This window comes from Lissotriton vulgaris, chromosome 5, assembly GCF_964263255.1.
Source record: "Lissotriton vulgaris chromosome 5, aLisVul1.2, whole genome shotgun sequence".
NCBI lineage: Eukaryota > Metazoa > Chordata > Amphibia > Caudata > Salamandridae > Lissotriton > Lissotriton vulgaris.
Genome location: NC_141693.1, coordinates 1,263,987,557 through 1,264,014,299, shown reverse-complemented (window position 1 = coordinate 1,264,014,299; position 26,743 = coordinate 1,263,987,557). Strand labels below are relative to the sequence as shown.

The window sequence follows — 26,743 nt, the reverse complement described above, 5'->3', positions numbered from 1 at the left end:
GCAAGCGTATTAATAAGCACGTTCTCATGTGATTACTACAATGCAAAAGTCTTTTGCCATGTTATGCCTACACTCCAGCTTAAATAACATGAAAACTCGTTCTACCACACTGTGCTTAACTCCTTCTAAGAAAGCCATCAATCATTGCTTATCCTCCAATAGCAAAGTGTCTGCCCGTCCTGAATCTTCCTGTATATGGGCGCCACTATCTGGTCTCGAAAAGAGAAGCTTTCAGAACTACTAATTGTGACAGAAAACATGAATTAATGTGAGGAGGAAATACAAGTCCTGCTTGATTTATTTTAATTATATGCCAGTTTGGTGACCCTAGGTAAGAATAGAAAGAAGAATAAATGTATATGGAGCACAGTGGCAGACATCGCCTCTTTTCGCAGAGGATGCTTGAAAATAGTGGGCAAAACTACAAGAGAACATTGATAAAATGAAAAAAGAAATACCGTTTTTGAAACATACTAGGATATTCACAGTGTTCACTTTTTTTCTGAAGGAAAGTCTCAGTGTATTAAGTGAACTGCATAAAGTGCCACCAAAACTGCTAGATAATTAACCAAATAGGCAGCGCACAGAATGTAAAAAGCTATTTTTACAATTGTTGAGAGAGGGAAGGGGCTTCGTAATTCACTTCCTACAATCAGCAATGGTAATAAATACCATATTACAAATATTAAAGTCTGCCTCTGCATATATGCAATCAGTTGTTACACCACAGCAAAAATGTGTTCCACACAGGCTGGATGCATTATGTGAGGGTTTATTAACAGAAGCAGATCCAAGTTTGTTCATAAACCCTCACATATGGCATGAAGCCTGAAGGGAGCATGTTTTGTCTGTGGAGTACAGCTGATTGCATTGGTAGCAGGGAACCTGACCTGCATGATACACACTGCCTTGAAGAGGCAGAAAGAGTCAGCATGGGAACAAATGGAGTTTCATACATCTATATGTATATATTACACTGTGGTAGTAGCCTTTCTAAGGGAAGAGTGTTTTTTGTTTTGTCAATAACGTTGTTGCTGTTTGAGGAAATGTTGCAGCAGCCATCACAGAATTCAGGGACTTGGCCCCTGCCCTGAAAATGTTTAAAAAATAACCTATAAGGTGGCAAGGTAGGGGTACACAGATTCCTTGGCCCTTTTGCGGGGGTCCCAGAGGAACTCCCATGTACCCCAAATAAAATAAAAAATGTGGATGTCACTGAAATGTCACAGGACTCTCAAGGGACTCCTGAGGAACCAGGAAAATTAATTTAAAAAAAACAATGTAGGGTGGGTGTCTGTGGGGGATGGCCGCCAATAGGGGAGTTGGGCGCAGGTCCTGACCAGGCCCTGCACCCAACTCCATGCCACGTACGGCCATAGGCTGTGCAAGGCGTGGCTTTAGTGACCCGCAGAGGGGTCGAGTACAGGGGTAAGTCTGTGCCCAACTTCATGCTGCACACTGCCATAGGGTGTGTGCGTTGGGAGGTTGGCTGTCCCCTGGGAGAGGTTATGGCAATAGATTATTACTTTACATTGAAAAAAACTTGAAATTTAATGGAAAAAACAAAAAATGTTTAAGTGAAGCTGTGCTTATGTAAAAATGTCAGTTATAGGACAACATTTTAAACTCAAAAGACACTGAAATTCTCCAGTTATAGTTTAATGAGCTAACTAAAACATGTGCCCCAACCATGCTCTGCTTCTGACCTCACAGATTGCATCACTCATAACATGTTCAATGACATCATTGATGACATCACTGATCGCATCTCAATAACAGAATCGGGCTTGATGGGCGGGCACTCATTCTAGTTAGTTCAGAGTTCTTTTAGTTTAAAATATTACTTTTAACCAGCCGTGGTCCGTGCAGGTAACAGCGTTGGGCCAAGTAGGGGGGAGATGGAGGGGGGTGGGAGGTTGGGGGGGGGGAGATCGGGGGTGAATTTCGACGGATGATGCCGAGGGGAAAATAATTATTTCTTTAATTTTCCCATGAAATCCCTCTCTGCCCTGCCCCACCGCTGTTACCTGCACGGACCGCGGCTGGCTTTAACTGACATCTTCATTCAACTATAAAGTCACTTTAAGGCACATATACACAGTCAGACAGTTGCATCTCTGTGGCTAAAGTTGCCACCTCTTCACTGCAGTGGAATTCCTATATTTGCTCCCTGAATAACTTTGCTCCCTCTTCGCCAAACCATTCGAAACTTAGGGACAGAGGTTTGGGTCAATCTCAAAGAGCAGGTGAAAATCGGCGCAGGACTGTTAAATGGTCCGAAAGTTAAGAGGGCTACAATTCATTTTTTCACTCAACAATCAAATCTAATTTCCCACAGGAATCTTTTCTCCACTTGACCTTTCTAAAACCGCTGAAGGAATGGTCACAAACCTTTTATGGCACAGCAGCCATTCTGTTACGGTTTGGTGAAAATCCATTCATTCGTTTAGGAGAAAGCAAAATGAAAGGGTCAAGTGAGTATGACAAGGTAAGTTTATATTTGTTATTGTTTGATTTTTCATAGATTATAGATAATAGCATCACTGTGCGCACGCACAATACTGTGAGCATGCAAACTGGACACTCACAAAGCTTTTCCCATGAATGTTCAAAAACACCGGGTGGCAGGTAAGTGGGCTGAGGAGTGGGTGCTATTTTCCCCACTCCTCCGTGCCAGTGGCATTGTATGGCCACAGAGAAGTGGGTCACCTGACACACGCAGCTGCACCCTGTTTCCAAACATCAACAGGGTCAGGATGCAAGAATGGTGCAAGCTGCCCCGCTCTTCTGTGGCAATTGATTGCATCTACTCTTGCTCCTTGTTTGCCCCCACCTTAACCACTGAGGCGCGTTCATCTGTCACGTCTTTCACAGTTCCAATTATGTGACCTTTACTTTCTCATGGTTGTGACACAAGTCTTCTGCATCCCACAGGTGCCAATTACCCCACAGTTTCATATTAACACCGGATTAACTGGGCCATAAATTGCAACAGCAGGCCCTCTTTGCGAAATGAGCGTGTTTACCTGTGAGAGCAGTTGTGTAAGCCCCCGTGGCGTTCACCTCAGTTCCTTCTGTAGTATTAATAGGCTTTGTATAGTACACATGGGTTGCCGGTATTCCAGTAATCTCTGACGTATTTGTGTAGGCGAAGGTCTCATGAGCTGTCCGTGTGGTAGACGGCAAAGTAGCTGTTGTTTTTCCACTGGCTAATCCCGAAGAATTATCGGAGCTATTGCCAGGTGTTACGGTGCTGGTGATTGTAAAGGGATCTATGGTGGTTCCCGCGGGTCCGCTGACATTTGCCGCGGATGACGCCTCAGACAGATTGTTCCTGTCGGTACTTGAAGTGTGCGCCAGTGTGGGGGCTGTGGGCATCCCCGTAGGGGCTGGAGATTCAGGCAGTTCTTTAGGAGTGGCTGTACCATTAATCTCAGTCAAATGTACTTCTGGGGCACTTGTAGTTGCACTGATATTTGCTAGCGGAAATTCTCCAAGTGCATCTGTCCTCTTGACAACAAATAATGTAAGAGCACATGAAAGTACCAGAACATTCCAAAAATGATTTTCTCCATAGGACATTTTGCCTTATAAAACGTTTTCACCAAATTAATTTTCCTTGTTAATTCAGATCTGCAAAGAAGAAGAAAACAACAAAGTTATACATAAAACCTAGCCTATACAATTCACAAACAGCTGTGTAGGGTAGTAAGATGGTGCATTAGCTTTGGTTCGAGCTTACAGAGGCATTTTTTTATAAACAGTCATAAATTCATTCAGGTTGATGATAGATCCATGCCTCTATATTGAGTTTAAAATATTAAAAAGAATATTTTGCTTTTTATGTCTGACTTGACTTGACAGTGCAGTAGTCTGTGAGACATGTTTGCAAGTCTTTAACAAATAAACAAAGTGAGTGGGCTTTAACTTCCACTTGAGAAGTAATATACTCTTATCTCTTGTTATTGGCAATTTGGTATTTAACTTCCCTTTCCAGGAGGTTCATTCAGGGGAAAGTTTTAGGGAGTATATTACATCTGTAAAGTAGACTCAATGATAAAGCTTTTTGCCACATTCAATTATTTATCTCCTGTATGCATTCCTACATTAAGGAAAAATGTGCCATTAGGTCAGGCTTTACTTTAAAACACATAATTTATGCATTCAGTACATGTAAATATCATCCAGAGCATTTAATTAATAAAACCAGACCTCCCACCAAAGAACCCTTGAATCTGCGCTTTTACCAAGTTTTATTCCCAGACGGTTGGGAGCCGATAACAGCTAACATTCATTATACTGCCATCTCCGACACTGCATATTTACATAACCGAGAGCTGCAGACAACATGTAGCCACCCTGATGCCATTGGGTTCAAACAGCATGACAATTTGCTTAAGGCGCGGACAGTCACAAAATGGCCATTTGCTTAGAGGAACAGATATCTGAGCATGTCGAATTGCATGCAAGCAGACCAACCCAGCATTGAAGTACCGTTCACATGTTATCACCCTGTAGACTGGTACACTGATGAGCCACGGAGGAGCTGCTTGATACAATGTAATTGAAGGTGGTCTGTCACACACATTAGCATGTCAGAAATTGAACCACAAAGTAAGACTATCATCCTTCGGACAGAGTGAAGGTTTTTATAAGAAGTATACAATTGGCATTCATAGGAGATGTGTCAGAGTGATGGCTAATTGTAATTGGCAAGGTGTGGGTGTCCCCATCCAGAATTATGCAAGTAAATTAATTAAACAATATGCAGACCAGGTTACTTACGTGAATACATTGGTCACTTGGACAGTACAGAAGTGACATGGTTTTCCCTCACACTGGACAATTTTATTCAGTGAATGTATTCTGTGGGCCCAGGGACCATGTGGAGTCACTCATAGCTTGGGGATCAGGCAGTGGCTGCAGTACACTACAAGGGGTTGATGTTGCAGGCATAATAAGTTAGAGAGGGTTGTACATTTTGACCCATCTTGCCTCCCCAACCCTCCACATGCAACCCATATATGACAAGTTCTACCTCATGCAAAAAGTTTCACAGTCGAATGACAGGTAATTTTCAAACCAAGGCATACATAAAATAAGTAACATGGTTGGCTGCTCTGCATATGGCCAACATTTCACAAATATGGCACCCTGTATGATGGCTTGAAGCTGAACCGGTGGGGGCAAATAACCAAATATGTAAAAGCAGCCGCGGTGGGTAATGGGTGTACCTGCAGGACGGTGACATGGGGAGGGGGAGGGCAGGGTGGGGGTAGTAATCTATGGATTACGGAGCTTTACAGGTAAGTAAACATATAAATAAATACAACGAATTTCGTTGCGTGCACTGCATTTCTAAATGCGATGCAGTGCGCGCAATGAAATTCGTTCTATTTATTTATCCTTGACAAACCTGCCTTGCTGTTTGGATTGCCCGTGGACTCCTTGCATCTCCACCAGCGCCTCGCGGAACCCGCTGCGCGGGTCCCGCTTCGCAGAGGGGCACTCTCCTTTGTGGGCTGTTAGCTGCTGCTGGGGTAAAACAGGGGCTGAGGGCTGCGAGCAAGAGGGCTGGGACTACATTTCCCAGGAGTCCCAGTGACCCCGCCCGTTCCACCTGGGCTGCTCTTCCTCCCCGCCCCGCCCCCAACGACCGGGTGATCAAATACCGGCCTGCCCTGCACTTCGTGGGACACCTTGACAAACCTGCCTTGCTGTTTGGATTGCCCGTGGACTCCTTGCATCTCCACCAACGCCTCGCGGAACCCGCTGCGCGGGTCCGGCTTCGCAGAGGGGCGCTCTCCTTTGTGGGCTGTTAGCTGCTGCTGGGGTAAAACAGGGGCTGAGGGCTGCGAGCAAGAGGGCTGGGACTACATTTCCCAGGAGTCCCAGTAACCCCGCCCGTTCCACCTGGGCTGCTCTCCCTCCCCGCCCCGCCCCCAACGACCGGGTGATCAAATACCGGCCTGCCCTGCACTTCGTGGGACACCTTGACAAACCTGCCTTGCTGTTTGGATTGCCCGTGGACTCCTTGCATCTCCATCAACGCCTCGCGGAACCCGCTGCGCGGGTCCCGCTTCGCAGAGGGGCGCTCTCCTTTGTGGGCTGTTAGCTGCTGCTGGGGTAAAACAGGGGCTGAGGGCTGCGAGCAAGAGGGCTGGGACTACATTTCCCAGGGGTCCCAGTAACCCTGCCCGTTCCACCTGGGCTGCTCTCCCTCCCCGCCCCGCCCCCAACGACCGGGTGATCAAATACCGGCCTGCCCTGCACTTCGTGGGACACCTTGACAAACCTGCCTTGCTGTTTGGATTGCCCGTGGACTCCTTGCATCTCCACCAACGCCTCGCGGAACCCGCTGCGCGGGTCCCGCTTCGCAGAGGGGCGCTCTCCTTTGTGGGCTGTTAGCTGCTGCTGGGGTAAAACAGGGGCTGAGGGCTGCGAGCAAGAGGGCTGGGACTACATTTCCCAGGAGTCCCAGTAACCCCGCCCGTTCCACCTGGGCTGCTCTCCCTCCCCGCCCCGCCCCCGACAACCCGTCCATCACCATAACAGCCATAAAATAACGTGTGAATACCGCTGCGCGGGAGCGCGCGGGAGCTCGCCGGGAGAAGCCCGGGACAAGGGCGGGCCCTCTAAGGCCCTCGTAGGCCAGAGGAGGCCGGGCTGGGCCACCTCCCTAACATCTGCTGCCCAGTGGCCCCTGACCTGCTTCGTAGGATATGACGACAGAGGAGGATACCCCTGGAAAAAAAGGTAGATTACGCAATGGGTCATTGGAGAACTATTTTCAGAAGAAGAGTGAGGGCGAAAAGGACTCTATTCTAGCAGAGCGTAGGGCAGAGCGCCGTCGCTCTGTTGAGAGCATGAAGCATAGACCCCTCACGGATAGCTCCTTGCTTGTTATGACCCGGGAAGGAGGTTCAGTAGACTTGAGTGAGGACAATGCTAGTCTAGAAGGCGTCCCACTATTGTTCCGTGATTTTGTATCCACACCTTGTCTGCCTGTGGATAATATCACAATAGTTTCTCCTACCCCTAGTCCCAGTCGCATTAGGGCCACACCTAAGCCTAGGAAACAGAAACTTAAGCCTCTACCCGCGGCTCAGATTCATCGCCCACCACCTAGTAAAAAAAGGAGAAAACTTAGGGAGGCCCCAGGTAAAGCAAAAACCCTGCATACTGAGTTTGGTAAAAGGGCAAAAACCCCCATTTCAATTGAGATAACCCCAGCAGAGGTTCGGGATTCTACACCAGCAGTAGTACCATCATTGATTTGTACTTTACCTGAAGTAGCCATGCAGGTGGTGGCTTTTGACAGTAATATTAGAGATACAGCAGTTGATACTTTACCACCCCCCACATTGATAGGAAACTTGGAGTTTTTGTTGAGATCTCTCCTTGTACCAATCAATGAGTCTATCAAAAAGGTGGAAATCAGACTTACCATATTGGAAGCAGCTATAACTAGTATGGCCACTCTGTCAAAAACCCAGGGGAGTGGGGTGGTGCATCCTACATCCCAGATAAGGCCCCCCCCTACCTCTGCCCAAAAGAACCCACCTGCCCCAGCTCAGTCGGCCAAGCAAACTATTCAGCCCCAGGGTAAAGCTGACCTTCCCTCCGAAAACCCACTGCCTCCTAAACATGTAAAGACACCAGTAGTTGAATCGGGTGGCGCCTCAAATAAATCTATTCCTAAGGTCCCGGCAAGCAACAACCAGGATGTACAAGGGGAAACTAGTAATAATAGAATACCACGCAAAAAGGTGCCACAAGTGGAGATTCCCCCTGAAGCAGTGCCCTTTGTGGTGGTCCTATCAGGGGTCCCTCAGCTAGCAGAAAATAAGAAGGAGGGATATGTTGACCTTAAGAATAAAATTATTCATTGGTTAAGGACGTATAGGCCGATAGCGCCCAACATAGATGGAGATATAGTCCATGTTAGACGGATTAACTGGCTGGGGAGTAGAACTAAAAATATGGAGGGGGATCTAGTGGTGGTCAATTTTAGAGACCCTCGGGCCGTTGATTATATCCTAAATTGGCCACCAGGAAACGAGGGAACTTGCATCATTCCTCGGGCCCTAACATACTTCTATCCTAGGCCAGAGGACACCCCATTTAGATATCCAAATAAACCTCATTCTTATAGACCACCCCTTACTTTGCCCTACAATAACAATTATACCCATTTTGGGCAACACTTTTCCTTGGTACCTGAACAGATCTCTGCCTGGTCTACTGTCCCTTATAGACATACGATGAACCATGGCACCAGGATGAATCATTTGAGGACTTTTACCCCATTGGACACTTACAATCGGTTTTCCCAGCTTTCTGGGCTGGAAGATTGCGATTGAAGTTCAGCGCCTGGGGGGGAGGCAAGTGAACTTCTGGGTGGGGGGGCCCCAACAAGACCATGTGGTAGCATAGGTATAGGGGAAGGTAGTTCTTTTCCAGCTCAAACTGTTAGTATTAATAACATTACAGAGGTTCCTTCCTTTGACGGGCCTATGACTAGCATGGTTGGTTGCCTCGTAACACCTATTCACCCGGCACAGGAGGGGGGGAGATGTAAGACCAGGGTGGATAAGGAGGGTGCGAATGGGGGGGGGGGTCCACCATAGTGCCTAATGGACGGCGGGTAATAAATTTCCTTTCTTGGAACATTGCGGGGCTAAAAAGGAAGTTAGACATTCCAGAGAGGCATACGTTCATTGAGGGGTTCGATGTTTGCCTATTTCAGGAAACTTGGAGCCTATCACCATTACACAAATCAGGGTATACAACGCATTTTCTGTCATCAGTAAGTAAGGGAAAGGTTAGACCAGCGGGTGGTCTCATGGTCTCGATTAAAGTAGAACTGGATTGGGTGGTCACACGCCACAATTTGGAGTGTAATGATATACTCCATCTCTCCTCCAGAGGAAAGTTAGAGGGTAGTAGGCTTGACATTTTCAATGTCTATGCTAGAGGGACACCTGGGGACTCTACCTCTCTGACTTTAACAGCCCTGGACTCCGCCTTAGCTAATTGCCCTTCAACAGCGAAAATTATTGTGGGGGGTGATTTTAATTGCACGTTTGAACCCCTCCTCGGAGATGACCCCTTGGGCATTGAAGAGGAGGATTCAAAATGGTCCATCCCAAGTTTATCCTTGCCCCCCATTAGGAGGTGGTCGGCTAGGGCTATTCAAATCAATACATTGACCAGGGTTCACAAGTTAAGAGCCCTCAATGGCAGGACTATATCCGACCAGGCAGGGGCATTGACCTTTAATAGGCTTACTGGGCCATCCCGAATTGACTATATCCTAATGGATATTAATTTTTGGGCAGAGCTTATTGACATGGAAGTCCTCCCAAGCCAGGATAGCGATCACAATCCCTTGTGCTGCAAGTTTTATTGGGGCACCCTTAAAGATAGGAGGATGAATGTCACCTTAAAAACATCTAAAGAGATTATCCCCTATAATAACAACCGTAGATTAAAATGGGATAAGGCTAAACTCAAGGAGGAAGATTTAGGGGCGATAAAATTATTGGTTGAGGGCTTGTCTTCTGATCTGGAAGATTGGGTGGGTGAAAATCAGACCAGCAGGGTCCCATACCCCTCCCTTGACTTAGCCTATAAAGCTACAATTGATCATGTTGGCAAATTTTTCATCTCGAAAGGGAAAAGCAATAGGGATACTGTCAATCCCCCCTCTTCTAATAAACCTTGGTATACAGTCCTGTGTAAGGGCAAAAGGAAAAATCTGACAAAAGCCCTGATTTCTGGGGATCCTTTGCTGGTTAGAGCGGCCAGGAAGGAATACCTAAATGTATTATTATTGGCCAAGCGGGAGTGGGAGGAACAGCATTGGCAGGACTTATCCAATGCTGTAAGTAGTAGGAACCCGAACCTTTTCTGGAACCTGATCAATAGAACTAGGCAGAGGAAATCGCAACCATTGGCTGCACATATAACCAGCCAGCAATGGTTTGATCATTTCTCATCCCTTTTTGGAGGTAATGAGGAAACAACTAGCCCTGGGGCAGATAGTTTGAGAGATGGAGTTTTCTCTGGGGTGGACGATCCTCCATTTACGACCATGGAAGTAGTGATGGCAATCAGGCACCTAACCCCAAAGAAAGCAGCTGGACAGGACGGGATTCCTGGAGACCTGTTGATAGCGGAGCCGCAGGCTTGGGCTAAATTAATCGCTACTATAATGAATTTGATCACCAGGGGTCACCAGGTGCCAGACTCCTGGAAAGGGGCAGAGGTAGTAACCGTGTTCAAGAAGGGGGTAAGAGACGACCCTGCGAACTACAGACCTATTAGTCTGATAGACATAATTCAGAAAGTGTCGGCAGGGTCATCATCTCAAGAGTAGGAGATTGGATGGAGGAGGCCAGTACTCTCTCTCACCTACAGGCGGGGTTCAGAAGAAAGGTAGGCACGATGGACCAGGTCTTTCGTTTTTTTGTTATCTATTGGAAGGCAGTTACCATCAAGAAAGGCAGTTTATATATGGCCTTCATAGATCTCAAGACGGCTTTTGACCTGGTCCCCCGGGCAAAATTATGGGAGATTCTAGGAGAGATGGGTTTCCCAAGTGGTCTCCTGAACCTTATCGTAAAGCTCCACGAGGGGAATTACGCGAAGGTTAGATGGGTACCCCAGGGACAATTGACAGAGAGGATCCCTGTGCGGAGAGGAGTACGTCAGGGATGTGTTATGGCCCCGACCCTCTTCTCCCTATTCGTGAATGGAGTGGTGGACCATCTGAAGGGGGAGGAGACGGATGCCCCATCCCTGGCGGGGGAAAGAATCCCCACTTTACTCTTCGCCGATGACACCATATTAATCTCCAAATCCCCAGTGGGTCTACAAAAACTCTTGAACCGGTTTAGCTCCTTCTGTACCGCCCGAGGCTTAACCATCAATACCTCAAAAACTAAATTGATGGCACTCTCCCCCTCTAAAAGATTCAAAAATAATTTACTGCTTAATGGTGTCCCTTTGGAGCTGGTTGAGTCTTTTGACTACCTTGGTGTCCGGATAAACAGCCGAATGACCTGGAAGGATCACTTGGCCAAAATGTTACTCAGTCATCAAAGAGTATCGGGGGTGATTCTGAGGGAAGTCCGTGAATCATGTAGTAAACCTGTCTCCCCGGCCATGGCCATATACGAGGGTCAGATTCTCCCAGCTGCATTATATGGCTCTGAACTTTGGGGGTTCGAAAATGTATCAGATCTATCGACAGCGGAAAATAATTTTCTAAGGAAGGTGGTGGCTCTTCCTGCTTCCACCCCACTAATTCCCCTGAGATTAGATCTGGGCAGAAGAGCATTTAAGGACTTGGTAAGGCTACGCCCGTTGCTCTTTTGGACCCGTTTAAGAAGAACGGAAGAGCTTGCAAAATATGCTGAGGGGCTGGACGATCTTCTTTTACTGGACACGGGAAAAAAAATTGGATGGTTGAATAAATTGAAAGACTTGGTTCTTAAGTTAGGGCTAAGAGATGCTTGGGAGTCACAATCGCCGCCACCAAAGGATGTGATCAAAAAGTTATACTGGGACTGGGTTCAGAGTAATGTGTTGAGGGCCACGGATGGGGGCTCACTCACGGACCAATTTTTGTTATTTAAATGTGTGAGGAAATTGGAGCCCTTCCTCGACCTGATAACTAAACCCTTTGATCGCGCACTATACCTAAAACTGCGATATGGGACGCTCCCGGTGCATGACTTTATGGTGAGGTGGTCATACTCTGGTGCCCCCCTGCGTTCATGCCCTGGCTGTGTAGCACCAACAGAGTCTGTGGCCCATCTATTTTTTGCCTGCCCAGCTTATAAAGGGGCGCGGAAATTTTGGCTGAAACCTGTCTGCAGGGAACTGGGGTTGAGGTGCCATAGACAGGCTCTTCGTGTACTCTCCACGGACTCATCATCTTCCTTTATGATTTGTGGGGTAGCAAAGTTCTTGGGAAGTGCATGGATGACGCAATCCCGCTTACTGAAACTGCAGTCGGGGGGCCCAACGGTCTGATGCCATATCTGCTGGTAGCAAATTGGTGATTGTGTGCACCTTATTCTTTTACTGTATTTTAATATTTTATTGTGTATTGGAAATGTATTTTATATGTATTCTTTTATGGTGATCAAGTTGCCGAATAAAGATATTCAATAATAACTACCCCCACCCTTACCCTCCCCCTCCCTATGTCACCGCCCTGCAGGTACACCCATTACCGACTGCGGCTGCTTAAAAGTATGGTCAGTTCCGACCTGCCGCCACCTGTTCTGGTTATACATTTGTATGGCAGTGACCTACATATATAGGAAGGAGACCTTTGCTTCAACGCACGAGAAAGAACGCTTATCTAGGTCAATGAATGATTAAGCTCTCATGAAATAGTATGGTCCGTAATAAGAACTCGCACACATTCTCATGGGATTAGGACCGAGGCAGTCATTGAGATTACTCGTAGGTGCGTCAGTAATTCTAGGCAGAAATTAACTGGAAAAAAGAAGCTTCGCTTTTATAGACATAAACCTGTCAATAAACAAAATGAATGGCTAGTTTTCAGGTGAGGGGATCCACTTATCCGACACTGAGACAGATGTTTTCTATTGATTTGCAGGAAGTGTTGGAGTTGGTTGGTTGCTTTTAAAAGGGGATCCAGTGTTAAAGGGAAAATGGGCGGCCTCAGAACTGGTGACAGCTCTCCCCACCCAGGATTTGCAGCGTTACTGGCCAATCCTACATTTGTGGTACTTGAAATTAAACAAGAAAATGTGCACAGATGGCAGGGTCTCCGTGACCCATCCCAAAAATTTGGGGAGCTAGAGCGCTTAAAGGTCCAGCATACATGTTCCACTGTTACTTCTCAAAAGAAAAGGGTATGCTGTTCCTAAAGGGGACAAAGGACAAAGGAGAGTGGGTCAGAGAAAAGCGGGAGTAGTTCCTTTTTAGGGGAGTAGTTCCTTTTTAGGTCGAGCCCCAAGTCAGCGCACATGCGCTGCAGGACTTGTTGTACTGGAGTAGGGAAGAGAAGCCCCTGCCACTCTCCCACCATATTTGTCATTGGCTTGTGTCATTGTCCTTCGTAAATGCTGGCTTCCGATTTGTAAATAGGCTTGTTAGTCCCTGCGTAGTACCGCCTTGTCTTCATTTGTAACCTCCCATGGCAACTGCCCCTTTTACTTCGGTTGTTACATAGTACGTGTTATTACGTCTCAAAGCACTATTTTCTTAATTGAGTTTCTCGTACTGCAGGGATGACGTGCTTTGCTTACATTCAGTGCACCATGTGCGCTTTCTCTTTTCAAGCAGCCGGGACAATGGCGGCCACTTCTTTCCAATGCATTTGAATGAGAGAGCTATTGCATTGCAAATATGTTTATCCTAAGCCTTCCATCTCTTCAATTTCCTACCGCCCTACCACTTCTCCTCTTTCCACTACCGTTCCTCTCCTTTGTTGCTTTACCGCTTTTACGTCTCCCTCCCCTTGTTCTGTTTTTATCATCACCGCCTCTAAACCTGTAGCCCCTTCTTTCACCCTCTCATCTCCCTCTCTCCTCTCCGTTGACAATTTACTTTTGTCTCCCCTCCCTCATGTTTCTCTGCTCCCCCCTCCCCTTGGCTCCGAGTCTGAGTGTTACTGATGTGTGCAGCGCACCCTGAGCTCATGACCTGTATTCGTCATGCCTCCCTGCCGCACACTGTTTATTTCTGCGCGCAGTAAACTTGTGAGTGTTTGATTGGTTCAGATGCTCCGCCCATCACCACCCCCTTTTGTACTGCAGTAAACTTGTGACACACGCATGGCCGGAGCGGTGGCAAAGGTCAGTCACACTCCACAATGCGCTCACCGGTTGTGCAATCTGCTCATGTAGAAATTCACAAGTAATGACACACTTTCATAAATATCACAAGATAAGGGCTCCTCCGGTTGCGCTCATAGTCTGGCACTCTGAGCGCAAGAGCTTCAAGGGAACCATACTGAACATGTCCAGAAAGATGAAAAGGAACATGGGATGACGAGAGAGGGAGAGTGCAGTTGCCATTATCATAAAATGGGAGGGTAAGGTGTCATTAGGGCCACTGGAATTACACTGCAAGGCAGCACCAAATTATGCGGCAAGGTTGAATAAATTATGTGTCAAGAAAAGATCAATTCGGCGGCATTATGCAGCACATTTTTTAAATAGTATTACTTCTCTAATTTGTAATTTTTAGGTTGGCCGTCGCATTTTTTACATTTATTTGCTTTAGTAGTATTCCCATCACGCCCCACTTTAAATGTTTAAAGGTAAAGCGTGGTTTGCCGCTATTGCCAAAAAAGTAAATAAATATAAATATATACTCACCACATTTTTTTCCATTTATTTACTTTTATAGCGATCTTGGCACATTGCGCTTTAGCTTTAAACTTCTAAAGCGAGGCGTGCAGCGAAAACTACTAAAGCAAATAAATAGAAAAATGCATAGGGTTCCCGCCTTACTTGTGTAGAAATTGTTTTCAAACAGGCGCTGGACACGCTTCATGTTTTAATAAGGTGGCTGCGCTGCTGTCATGTATTATTTATCAACAGAGTGCCTGACACCCTTTTATCATGGTGCCCTGCTATTATGTGTTGTTTTTCAACGTAGTCCCGGACATGCTTTATGTTTTAATACGGCGGCCGACAACCAACGGTAAAGAGCTGGTGGGCTCTACGCCCACCATAACTCTGGTATATGGCTGATATGAGTACCTGCACTTGTTACAAACTGATGTTTCTGTGTGCCGCTACTTTCTTGCTTTTCCATTTAATGTAGGCTTGTTTATTAACTCTTTAGTGAGTCTGTGTGTGTGTGTGCATATGTGTGTGTATCTGTGTGTATGCTTGTGTGTGTGACATTTGCAATGCAATAGGTCTTGCATTTGCAAGAGTTTCAGCAATTGCGATTGTAGATGACAATGCCATTTAGTTATGTTTTCGATTTTAAAACTAAAATAAAAGGCATTGTCATTTACAGTGCCAATAGCTTAAACTCTCGCAAATGCGAGACCAACTGCATTGCAAATGCTTGTTGGAAATGGGGCCCTCATACACGTTTGCGGGTGTCATGCTTCATCATCGGGCTTGCTCCGCATCGTGCCAGGGCTGCAATGCCTGACGGGCACACTCAAGGAGGCTCTTTTTCGGAGATATTTTTCAAAAGCTGTGATGGGATGTGTAAGTTAAGGGCCCTTTGTGTAGATTGAGGAAACGTAGGTGTTGATGTGGTGATGAGTAACTTGAAAAGGCTAGGCAAGTCTCAAATCAAATTTTAATCAATGAGTATGCCTGACTTATTAAAAAACGTGATGTCACTAGTTTAGAGAATGATCCCTGGTGACCTATAAGGTCAACATGTTTCATGCCGTCAATTAGCCAAGATGTGATCTAGTGCAATTCTTCAGGACCATACAATTTATAACTAATCTACTAAGTGTCTGGGTTGAAGGATGCAACAAGTAGTGTCAAAACACTAAGTACCCTATATGTGCACCTGCAGAATGTAAAGTCACTGACCTGGGGGAGGAACTTACGAGAAGAAGTCATAATATAGCGCCATACTGAGCAGTCTTGTATAGTACGTGTAGAGCATTGCAATACTAGCATGTGTGAATTCATGATTTGTAACAGGTACTGATTGGAACTAAGTTAGACAAACAAGTGACATATACATAAAACATATAGGGGTGGTTTCATACACTGTGGTCAAAAAGGGGAAAACACTCATCCAATGAGGGTGATGTCATCCTCTCCTTCAGAGAAACACTGAGACATTCCCCACCCTTCTTCAAGCGCCTTGAGACCCTCTGGGTATGTAGCGCGCTATACAAATTTATTATTATTGACTTGACATAACATGTTTAGCCTGCTGCTGGGAAGTAAAATTGAAATTGAAATTTTGTAAGTGAGCCCAGGGGAAGGAGTAATAACTTCTGTTCACATGATGAAAAGCCAAAAATCCAGTACTCAAGCCATCCATTTGAGAACTTCAGTAACGACCTAGCCCTTCTCATGTGCCTTCGGAGTGAGGACTTGGAGGTGCTTGTTCGGTTTACAAGTCCTCCATCCCCCCCATACTGGTAACAAATGGTCTGTATGAAGTGGGTATTTGCTGATCAAAGGTCAGCAGTGATTGGGCGGGGATCATGGGTGCCATCTTGTAGTGGGTCAGGAGTCCATGTATCATATGAATTGTTACTAGCAATTAATGTTACAGGTTTGAAAATCGCTGGAGTGCTCTTATTGAATCTGGGTGTGTATGCGCCTATGTGGGAATCCCATTGTTGGAAGGGGGGGATGCATCTTGGTTAATGTTGCCAGTAAGGAGATCACACATAATGTGTGAAATAGCATATTGCCAGATAGAGATTATTGAATGATTAGTGAAGGCCACCAATTGATATCTCCCCATGATATATCTTCATTCAATCCCTGAACATGTGTGGAGAGACGGAAAACCCAGTGTTGTTCCCTTTTAAAGAGTGCACCTTTTCTCAAAATGGAAGGGGCTTCCAGCGCAGTCCATCGTAATTCATCAGCTGTGTGGCCAAGGTCAATGAAGTGTGTGCACATTTTAGTGAAATGTATCTTTTGTCACAGGGGCATTTGATTGTGTAAATGCAGTTTTTAGGTCAAGCGTGAGCCAGTGCGCAAGCGCTGCGCTGCGAAGAGCTGTGGTAGTTCAGTACAGAGAGAAGCTTCGCCCACTCCCCGGCCTTATTTTTCAGTGGCTTGTGTGTTTGACCTTTGTAAATGTTGTCTTCTGATTCATCATGAGACTTGTTAGTCCCTCCTTAGTATAGCCATGTCGTCATTTGTATCCTCCCATGGCTATTGGCCCCTTTACTTGGTTGTTACACGGGGTATGTACTATTTCCTTTATTTAGTTACTCCATTAGGTGGACAACGTGCTTCGCTTACATTTAGTGGCCATTCCCGCCTTTACTTTTGAAACAGCCTTCATGCCGCCTTCCACCTCTCCACCCATCCTTCCATTGTCCGTGCCATGTTTTCCCCTACCCTCCCTCCCTACCAATGTCCGTGCCTTCTCCCCCCAGCCTCCCTCCCATTCCTCCCTCCCATTGTTTGTGATGCCAAGTTGGCAACCATTTGCAATGCAACACCCTGCTCTCTTCCTATTGTACGAAATTCCACACATTTCTTCTCTCTCTTTCTTGATTCAACCAAACTTTGATCTTCAAACATCAAATATTTGATCTGAGAACCTTTACTGTAAAGTTCAACAGATCCTTCTGGCTTCCACTATGTAATGCTTTGCTGTACGCCCATAACCAGTGCTTCAAGTCTAATATTAGAGCAGTATGTAGAAAATAATACAAACCCACCTTATCTACTGAGGAATCATATCTCATTTGTTCATTACTTTAATGAAAATTGTTCCAATAAAATATTATCACTCACTTGGTAATTTACTTAACAGGAACACTGGGTAACATTCCTTATAGATGCAGTGGTGAAGTTACTTTCAGGAGCACAGGTTGATGCACCTTTCATGAGAACTGGGTGATGCACCTTTTAGGAGCATGGGTCTAGTACCTTTCAGGAGTACTGGTTGAGGTACCTTTTAGGAGTACCAGGTTATGTACCTTTCATGAGCACTGGGTGATGCACCTTCCAGGATCATGGGTCACGTACCTTTCAGGAGTACTGGTTGAGGAACATTTTAGGAGCACCGGGCCATGTACCTTTCATGAGCACCGGGTGACATGGTTACATGGAAGCACTTGGTGATCTACGTATGCAGCACTGGGTATTATGCATCAGAGGACCACTGAGTGTTGTACAATTCAAGGACATAGGGAGTGTATGTTATGGGCGCACAAGGAAGTTCGTGGAAGGGCAAGTTGTATGAGCACCGGGTGACATGGTTACATGGAAGCACTTGGTGATCTACGTATGCAGCACTGGGTATTGTGCATCAGAGGAGCACTGAGTGTTGTACAATTCAAGGGCATAGGGAGTGTATGTTATGGGCGCACAAGGAAGTTCGTGGAAGGGCAAGTTGTTATGTACAATAGGGGACTGAGGCAGGAAACCCCTATGCACCAATAATGACAGGGTGGCAGGATGGTCTGTGTCTACATTTGGCACTCCCCAGATAAATCCGGTCCAGCCATGCACCACCGCCAACTGCAAAATCGGAATCACCATTACACAGTAGAGGAGAGCACAGGTAGGGATTGGGAGGCTGGAGAAAGCATTAGCTGCTAGAGTGGGCCATAGAAACGCTTCTCATGACAAGCTAAGAAGTGGACACCACACATCCTTCTTCCACCTGGTTACGGTATGTATTCCCTGCCGATCAATGGACCACTGAATGTAAATGTCTGGGTGGAGAGCAACATGTAATGAGAAGGCTTCAAATGGAGCACCTTAGAAGTCTGACTCTCAGATTGCCCCCAAGACAGCACCTGTAATTTTTAGGTCGAGCCTGAGCTAGCACGCAAGCGCTGCTCTGGGGATGATCTGTTTTGAGTTCAGTATGGGAGAGAACCCCCCACTCCCCTGCCCATATTTTTCTTTGGCTTGTGTCTTTGGCCTTTGTAAATGCTGCTGTCTGATTCCTTAAGAGACATGTTAGTCCCACCTTAGTATGGCCTTGTCGTCATTTGTATCCTCCCATGGCTACTGGCCCTTTTACTTCGGTTCTCAGCACTATATTCTTGATTGAGTTTGTTCTACTTGAGGCAGGGCAACATGCTTTGTTTACATTCAGCGTGCTGTGCGTGCTTTCACTTTTGGTGCTGCCGGGACACTCGCGACCGCTTGGTTCTGTTTCCGGTGTGCCATCGATTTTCTGTGGAGCTGCTTTGCTTTCTGCCCATCAATGCTTCGCTGCCACCATCTCTCTGCGGCAATCTCCAGAATAAAATCTTTTCTTTCACTAATGTGTTATGAGCTACGACTGCTGATACATGTTTTTTTAAAGAATATAACAAGTTTGACTGCATTCACGCGAAGTCCTGTTACAAAAACAGTGTGCACTAACTACGTATGACAAGTGCGGTACAGTACGACCACCCCCCTGGGCCAGCACTAGCCACAGCTGCCTGCCACCCCTGCAGACCCGGCTCCAAACATGGCTGCCTCAACTCCAGGCTCAGCTTTGTTGCCAGCTGTTTTTTGACTATTATTTTCGATGCCATGTCTCCCCGTTTTTTGGGGGGAAATAATACCACTGTGTCTTTCCCCCTTACTATGCTAACAATGTCACTGGTTGTTTGTTTGGCCAAACGGCTAGGGTGGCAGACTTTAACGCTGGGGAACCGGTTTCGAGTATGGTCCTTGCTGCTCAAGAAAGTCTCCTTTTAATACTGGAAAAACAACTGTTGGCTAGTTACTCTTCTCTCTGCTTTGGGAAAGCTAGTTAAAAACAGTGGCTGCATAACAGCTTCCAGAGCTCTTTGAGAGTTCTGATGCCTTGGAACATGGTTACTCCACTCTCAACCTGGCAGAGAAATGAGCACCGCTTTATGAATAGTCATTTGTGAAACAAGACCAATCTTGGATGAGGTAGATTTGGAAGGAGGAAACCATTGGACCTCTCTGTTGTACTTGGCATTGTGAGAACTGTGGCTCAGGGGTTAGAGGCGGCAGACCCAGAAGCTGAGATCGGTCCTGGACCAGGGTTCAATTCCCCGCCTCGGTGGGTCTTGGGCTCAAAAATTCCACGGACTCGATAATTCTTGTTCCGGTGCCTACTCGACTCACGGGTTCACACTCTGCGACTCTGGGCAATAGCTTGCTTAATCTCCACTACGGCCCCTCGCGGCTGGATGCCTGGCTTTCACCTTGTGGATACCCTGCTGGGGTTATCTCACAGGGGAATACCAGGACGGGTTCACAAGGCAAGCGCCTTGATGCTTTCCGGTGATACGTGCGCTATATAAATCGCAATACATTTACATTTACATTGTGGACCACACATAACAGAATTTTGTCTCTTTAGTTTTCAGGCCAATAGTTTTGAAGTTAATAGTGGGGTTCCATATGATTCTTTCCTGCCCCTTAGAATAACATCAATGCAAGACCTCTTATTGCATTGACTTAACATGAAAGTAGGACCTCTGATTGCATTGACTTAATATCAATTCAAGACCTCTGAATGCATTGACTTAGCGTCAATGCAAGACCTATGATTACATTGACTTACCATCAATGCAAGACCTCTGATTGCTTTGACTTAACATCAATTCAAGACCTCTGATTGAATCGACTTAACATCAATGCAAGATCTCTGATTACATTGACCTAACATCAATGCAAGACCTCTGCTTGCATTGACTTAACATCAATGCAAGACCTCTGATTGCGTCACTGACTTACCATCAATGCAATACCTCTGATTGAATTGACTTAACATCAATGCAAGACCTCTGATTGCACGGACATAACATCAATGCAAGACCTCTGGGCGCATTGATTTAACATCAATGCAAGACCTCTGATTGCATTGACTTAACATCAATGAAATACCTCTGATTGAATTGAATTGAATTACCATCAATGCAAGATCTCTGATTACATTGACCTAACATCAATGCAAGACCTCTGCTTGCATTGACTTAACATCAATGCAAGACCTCTGATTGCGTCACTGACTTACCATTAATGCAAGACCTCTGATTGAATTGACTTAACATCAATGCAAGACCTCTGATTGCACGGACATAACATCAATGCAAGACCTCTGGGCGCATTGATTTAACATCAATGCAAGACCTCTGCTTGCATTGACTTAACATCAATGCAAGACCTCTGCTTGCATTGACTTAACATCAATGCAAGACCTCTGATTGCATTGACTTAACATCAATGCAATACCTCTGATTGAATTGAATTGAATTACCATCAATGCAAGACCTCTGATTGCATTGACTTAACATCAATGCAAGACCTCTAATTGCATTGACTTAGCATCAATGCAAGACCTCTGATGCATTGACTTAGCATCAATGCAAGACCTTAGAAAGAATTGAATTAACATCAATGCAAGGCCTCTGATTGAATTGACTTAACATCAATGCAAGACCTCTGATTGCATTGACTTGGTGGTCAGTCAAAATATCGATTTTTAAATACCAACCTACATTAATATCGAGTTTTTGATATTGTTGGGACAGAATATCAAAGTCAAGAATATTGTTGACCAGAATATCGACCCCCAAGGTAAGTAATATAGTTTTTATACAATATCGAAGTAAGTAATATCGTAAGCAGAAATATCATTGTCAAAAATATCAAGAAAAAAATTAGTGTTATGTATTTTTGTATGTATTTTATATGTATGTTAAACATGTTTTAATGTATTTTCATATATTTTAAAATAAATGTTTAGAAATTAATAATTTTGTTAAAGTAAATTTTGTATCAAAGTGGGTTGTGGGTTTATAGGGGAATAGGGTGGGAAGTAGTTTAATTTTAATTAATTAATTATTATGTTTTATTTATTGGTTTTGATTATTAATTAATTCTTAATTAATTATTTATTGGCAATTCATTGTTATTAATTAGTTAATTATATTAATTAGAATGAATGTATTATTAATGTTTATGTAATGCTATTGTTAATTAATTTATTGTTAATTATTCATTATTGTTGATTAATTATTATTAAGTGATTAATTGATAAATACATTAATTATGTTACTTTTTATGTGTTGTAGGCTTATAGGGGAATAGGGTGGGAAGTAATTACATTAAATTATTCATGAGGTTGTTTTTATTTATTGGTATTTATTATTAATTAATTATTAATAATTTATTAATTGGTAATACATTTTATTAATTAGTTAATTATATTAATTATCATTAATATATTCTTATTTTTATTTATTATTATGTTAATTAATGTATTGTTAATTAATAATTAATTGGTGATGCATTTTTATTAAGTGATTGATAATTAAATGAATGATGTTATTTTTTATGTGTTGGGGGTTGTGGGTTTATAGGGGGAAATTATTGGAAGTAATTAAATTAAATTAATTAATGAGATTGTTTTTATATATTGGTGTTGATTATTAATTAATTGTTAATTAATTATTAATTGCTAATTAATATTTATTAATGAGTTACTTAGTAATTATATTAATTATAATTAATGTATTATTAATTGTTATTAATTGATTAATTGATACTTAAATTAATTGTGTTTTTTGTAAGTGTAGTGTGTTGTGTGTTAAAGGGGGAATAGTGTGGGATGTAATTTAATGGTATTTAAGTAAATATTAAAATTAATTTATTGGTATTTATTAATACTTTTTTTGCAAATTAATTTTGAATGTTATTTTTTGTAAAAAAAATATTTCATTTATAAGTATGTTAATTTAAGCCCTACGCTATCCAGCAATTTCGTTACTGTTGCACTCTCTGGAGTGGGAATAGAAATTTTTACCCCTACGCTATCCAGCGCTTTCCCTACTGTTGCACTCACTGGAGTGGGAATAGTAATTTTTAGCCCAACGCTATCCAGCGCTTTCCATACTGTTGCACTCTCTGGAGTGGGAATAGTAAATTTCACCACTACGCTATCCAGCGCTTTCCCTACTGTTGCACTCACTGGAGTGGGAATAGCCATTTTTATCCCTACACTATCCAACGCTTTCCCCACTGTTGCATTCACTGGAGTGGGAATAGTAATTTGTAGCCCTCCGCTATACAGCGCTATCCCTACTGTTGCACTCTCTGGAGTGGGAATAGTACTTTTTACCCCTACGCTATCCAGCGCTTTCCCTACTGTTGCACTCACTGGAGTGGGAATAGTAATTTTCACAGCTACGCTATCTAGCGCTTTCCCTACTGTTGCACTCTCTGGGGTGGGAATAGAAATTTTTACCCCTACGCTATCCAGCGCTTTCCCTACTCTTGCACTCACTGGAGTGGGAATAGTAAATTTCACCACTACGCTATCCAGCGCTTTCCCTACTGTTGCACTCACTGGTGTGGGAATAGCCATTTTTATCCCTACACTATCCAACGCTTTCCCCACTGTTGCATTCACTGGAGTGGGAATAGTAATTTGTAGCCCTCCGCTATACAGCGCTATCCCTACTGTTGCACTCTCTGGAGTGGGAATAGTACTTTTTACCCCTACGCTATCCAGCGCTTTCCCTACTGTTGCACTCACCGGAGTGGGAATAGTAATTTTTAGCCCTACGCTATCCAGCGCTTTCCATACTGTTGCACTCTCTGGAGTGGGAATAGTAATTTTCACAGCTACGCTATCCAGCGCTTTCCCTACTGTTGCACTCTCTGGGGTGGGAATAGAAATTTTTACCCCTACGCTATACAGCGCTTTCCCTACTCTTGCACTCACTGGAGTGGGAATAGTAAATTTCACCACTACGCTATCCAGCGCTTTCCCTACTGTTGCACTCACTGGAGTGGGAATATTCATTTTTATCCCTACACTATCCAGCTTTCCCCACTGTTGCATTCACTGGAGTGGGAATAGTAATTTGTAGCCCTCCGCTATCCAGCGCTATCCCTACTGTTGCACTCTCTGGAGTGGGAATAGTAATTTTGAGCCCTACGCTATCCAACGCTTTCCCTACTGTTGCACTCACTGGAGTGGGAGTAGTAATTTTGGTTGGGGAAGATTGTAAGTGGACTTCCCTTATCCGACATATTCCACCAGTGCAATTTGAGTGGGGATGGTTATGCAACTGTGGTAGCGTTTTTTCTTGAATTATATTTTCAAGGAAACATGAATAATAATGATTGCTATGTTGGATCTAATATGTACATTTTTATTTAATATGTAATTTAGCTCTGTCACCATTCTTATGAAAAATGCTATTTTTCATATAATAGATGTGCTGATACAGGTCTGTCATTCACTCCTGTATTCACCGCTCCCATCCTGTCCCCCTGTGAAACGTTTCTTTTCGCAATGGTATTGAAGAAGCGAAGATAAGCTGATTTACTTGATTTGTACTGTTGTGCTTTGACTGAACTTCGTGGTGTTTCTAACTGTTGCATTTTTCAAGTCCCTTCCGTTGTAGTTCAGTTGTTGCGCCTAGTCTTATTCATTTATGTGAAGTGTCATTGGTAAAATGTTTCATATTAATGTGAACATCTCTCAATAGCAATAAAATTGAAGATGCTGGTTGGTTTCTTAAAATTGGATAGTGCTTATTTACTTATGTAATGACGTGGAATATGTTGATTGGCTAAGAGAATTGATTCGTGTGATTATGCCATCATGATTCTACTGCGTTCTGTAATTTGTTATGCAAGAATTGTAAATAAAAGCCCCTGGATTTTGGGGTGAGCTAGAAGACTTTCCTTTTCTGTTAGGGATGCTGCCCTCATTTCTTGCTGAATTGGTTGCACATTTGCGACTTACATTGAGCTTCTGATTATTGATTACTCTGTAGATTTCTGCATTTGAGCCTTTATGGCATTTTTCTCTACAACTTGATTTCTGAGATTTTTGTAAATCAACCTTGTAACTTTTTTTCTGAACTAGGACTTAATTATTAAGGGCTTTATTTATGAGACCTTGCGTCAGTTTTGCGCTTCACGCATCGGCGGCGTAAAACATGCCTCATGTTGCGCACTATTTACAAAGCAGATGCGTCACTTTGTAAACGCCTGCGCTACATTATACCTGCGTCAGCTATAATGTATGCACGGGGGGCGTTCTCCTGCAAAAAGCCTCGTAGAAGTGACACAGTGAAATCTCTGAGATTTCACTGCGTCACATCTAGGACGCTGTTGCGTCAAAATCTTGTGCCTGCCTCAGAACAGGCGTAAGACTGACACAGGCCCTTTCACATGGGGCTTGCCCCATGTGAAAGGACGCATTGCTGGAGTTGCGTCACTTTTGTGACACACTCCAGCAAAGCGTCACTTTTGCGCTTACAGATACGTCAGAAAAACGGACGTATCTGTAACTCCTTGCGACATGATGCGTTATATTATAAATATGACGCATAAGGTATGTCGCAAGGAGTGCGCACTGAGAAGTGATGCATCGCTGCTTTCACGCAGCAATGATTCATTTCTCATAAATGAGGCCCTAATTGTTCCCAGTCATTGCTAAATTGAGTACCTGCACTTCTCAAGAAAAACGTAATACTTTTAATTGGAAAGTACCAACACTTCTCAGAGACAAGCAGGTACTCTGGTACTGAGGGGCATATGTACAAGACCCTATCACCAGGTGCCCCTTCCTGTATATAAACAAACCTTTTTAAAAAATGCCATTTTGTAACTTTCATGTGTGCTGCATGAAGCAGCACACATGAAAGTTACAAAATGGAGTTTTAAGATTGTTTATGTGCAGGAAGGGACACCTTCCTACACATAACCAATCCTCCCCTGAGCACAGACACCCTTGCACTCTGGTGCAAAGGTGCCTGCTTTGGCGCTAAGTTGTTAAACTTAGTGCCATTGCAGGGGGAAACGCAAGGCTGCACCACATTCTTGTAAATATGGTGCAGCCTTGCGTTTCTGAAGTTGCGGAGCGAGTCGTTAAGCTCAGGAGGCTAACCACACGCTCCGCCACTTCATTGTACATATCCCCAGAGTATCTGAACTTCTGTTTCTCCATTTCAAGCACTGTCTGGTCGGTCCCCATCCTGAGTGCCCCCCAGCCTTGGGGTCCCTGGTTGGGTGAACATTGAAGTCCTGTGATCCACGGGAATACTGAGAAACAGCATGTTCACCAAGCAAGCAATAAAAGCCAAAAATTGACTATGCAGCATTGAGTGGTCCACAAGTAATTCTTTGAGGCATAATAAGTTACATTTAACCAAATGTGACAACAGAGCAGGAACACATTATTAACCTGCCAGCACTGCAATTTTAAAATAATGCATTCCAAAGTGTATTAGTACAGATATAATCCTGGACCGCCATCTAGTGGCCGCACTTAAAATATATGGTAAACAGTAAAAGAATGTGACAATGTAATCTTACACTTAAATATAATGAATGGTAAACAGTAATAATGCCTACTATTATTTGGTTCAGCACACAGTAAAAGGCAGATAGATGTATGCTGAACCGGATAATAGGAGGAACAGAACCTTGAATAAGCACGCTATTAATGTTTATTCACCTGCCTTTTAACATCTATCTCGCTGAGTGCAGGTTGCAATATTAGACCACCAATGTTGAACCAGACACAGTTGTTGCATCCCGCATACAGTTGATTCCTGGAATAAAAGTGCCAAGATTTAGTATCATATCACAAACATTGGCGACCTAAAGAAAGGAAGAATGAAGGTCACGATTGAAGGAGGTGCCCAGATGCACTCGCCTGACCGTCGATGGCAGCTAACACAAATTCTTCAAAGGCGGGCACGGACTCGGGCACGCCACCAATATGGTGGTCGCGCCGGTCCCCCGCATCCAGTGGGAGGCTGGCCGGACTGCCTTCTCTATCGCTGATTGGCTGGTGGCAGCGTGAACCGGAAGCGCTAACAAGCGCGTCCGGTTCATGCGTTTCCAAAATGTTTAGTTAGCCGGTCGGAACCGGCTTGCCGGCAACTGCCTTTAAAAGGCTGAGAAGCGGCGGGAGCAGTCTCTCGTTTCCGCCACTCCTCAGCTGCATCTCATATCGGATGTCAGGGCCTCACTCGGCAGCCCCAACGGAACTTTTTCCTCGTTCTCCCTGTTTTGTTCCTGCACAGGTTCCAGCATCAGAAGGCAGCTACCGGAGCATCTCAGCC

General features: G+C 44.4%; 1 protein-coding gene across 2 annotated transcripts in view; it reads right to left on the bottom strand.

Moving 5' to 3' along the window:
- LOC147712432 (uncharacterized) overlaps positions 1-26,743 on the bottom strand; it is a 191,646-nt gene that overhangs the window by 57,005 nt on the left and 107,898 nt on the right. For both annotated transcript variants that reach the window (XM_086923107.1, XM_086923108.1), the window contains exon 2: positions 3,027-3,633. In XM_086923107.1, coding sequence (XP_086779233.1) covers positions 3,027-3,582 — 556 coding nt within the window. In that variant the 5' untranslated portion in view covers positions 3,583-3,633. The remainder of the gene's footprint in view (positions 1-3,026; positions 3,634-26,743) is intronic.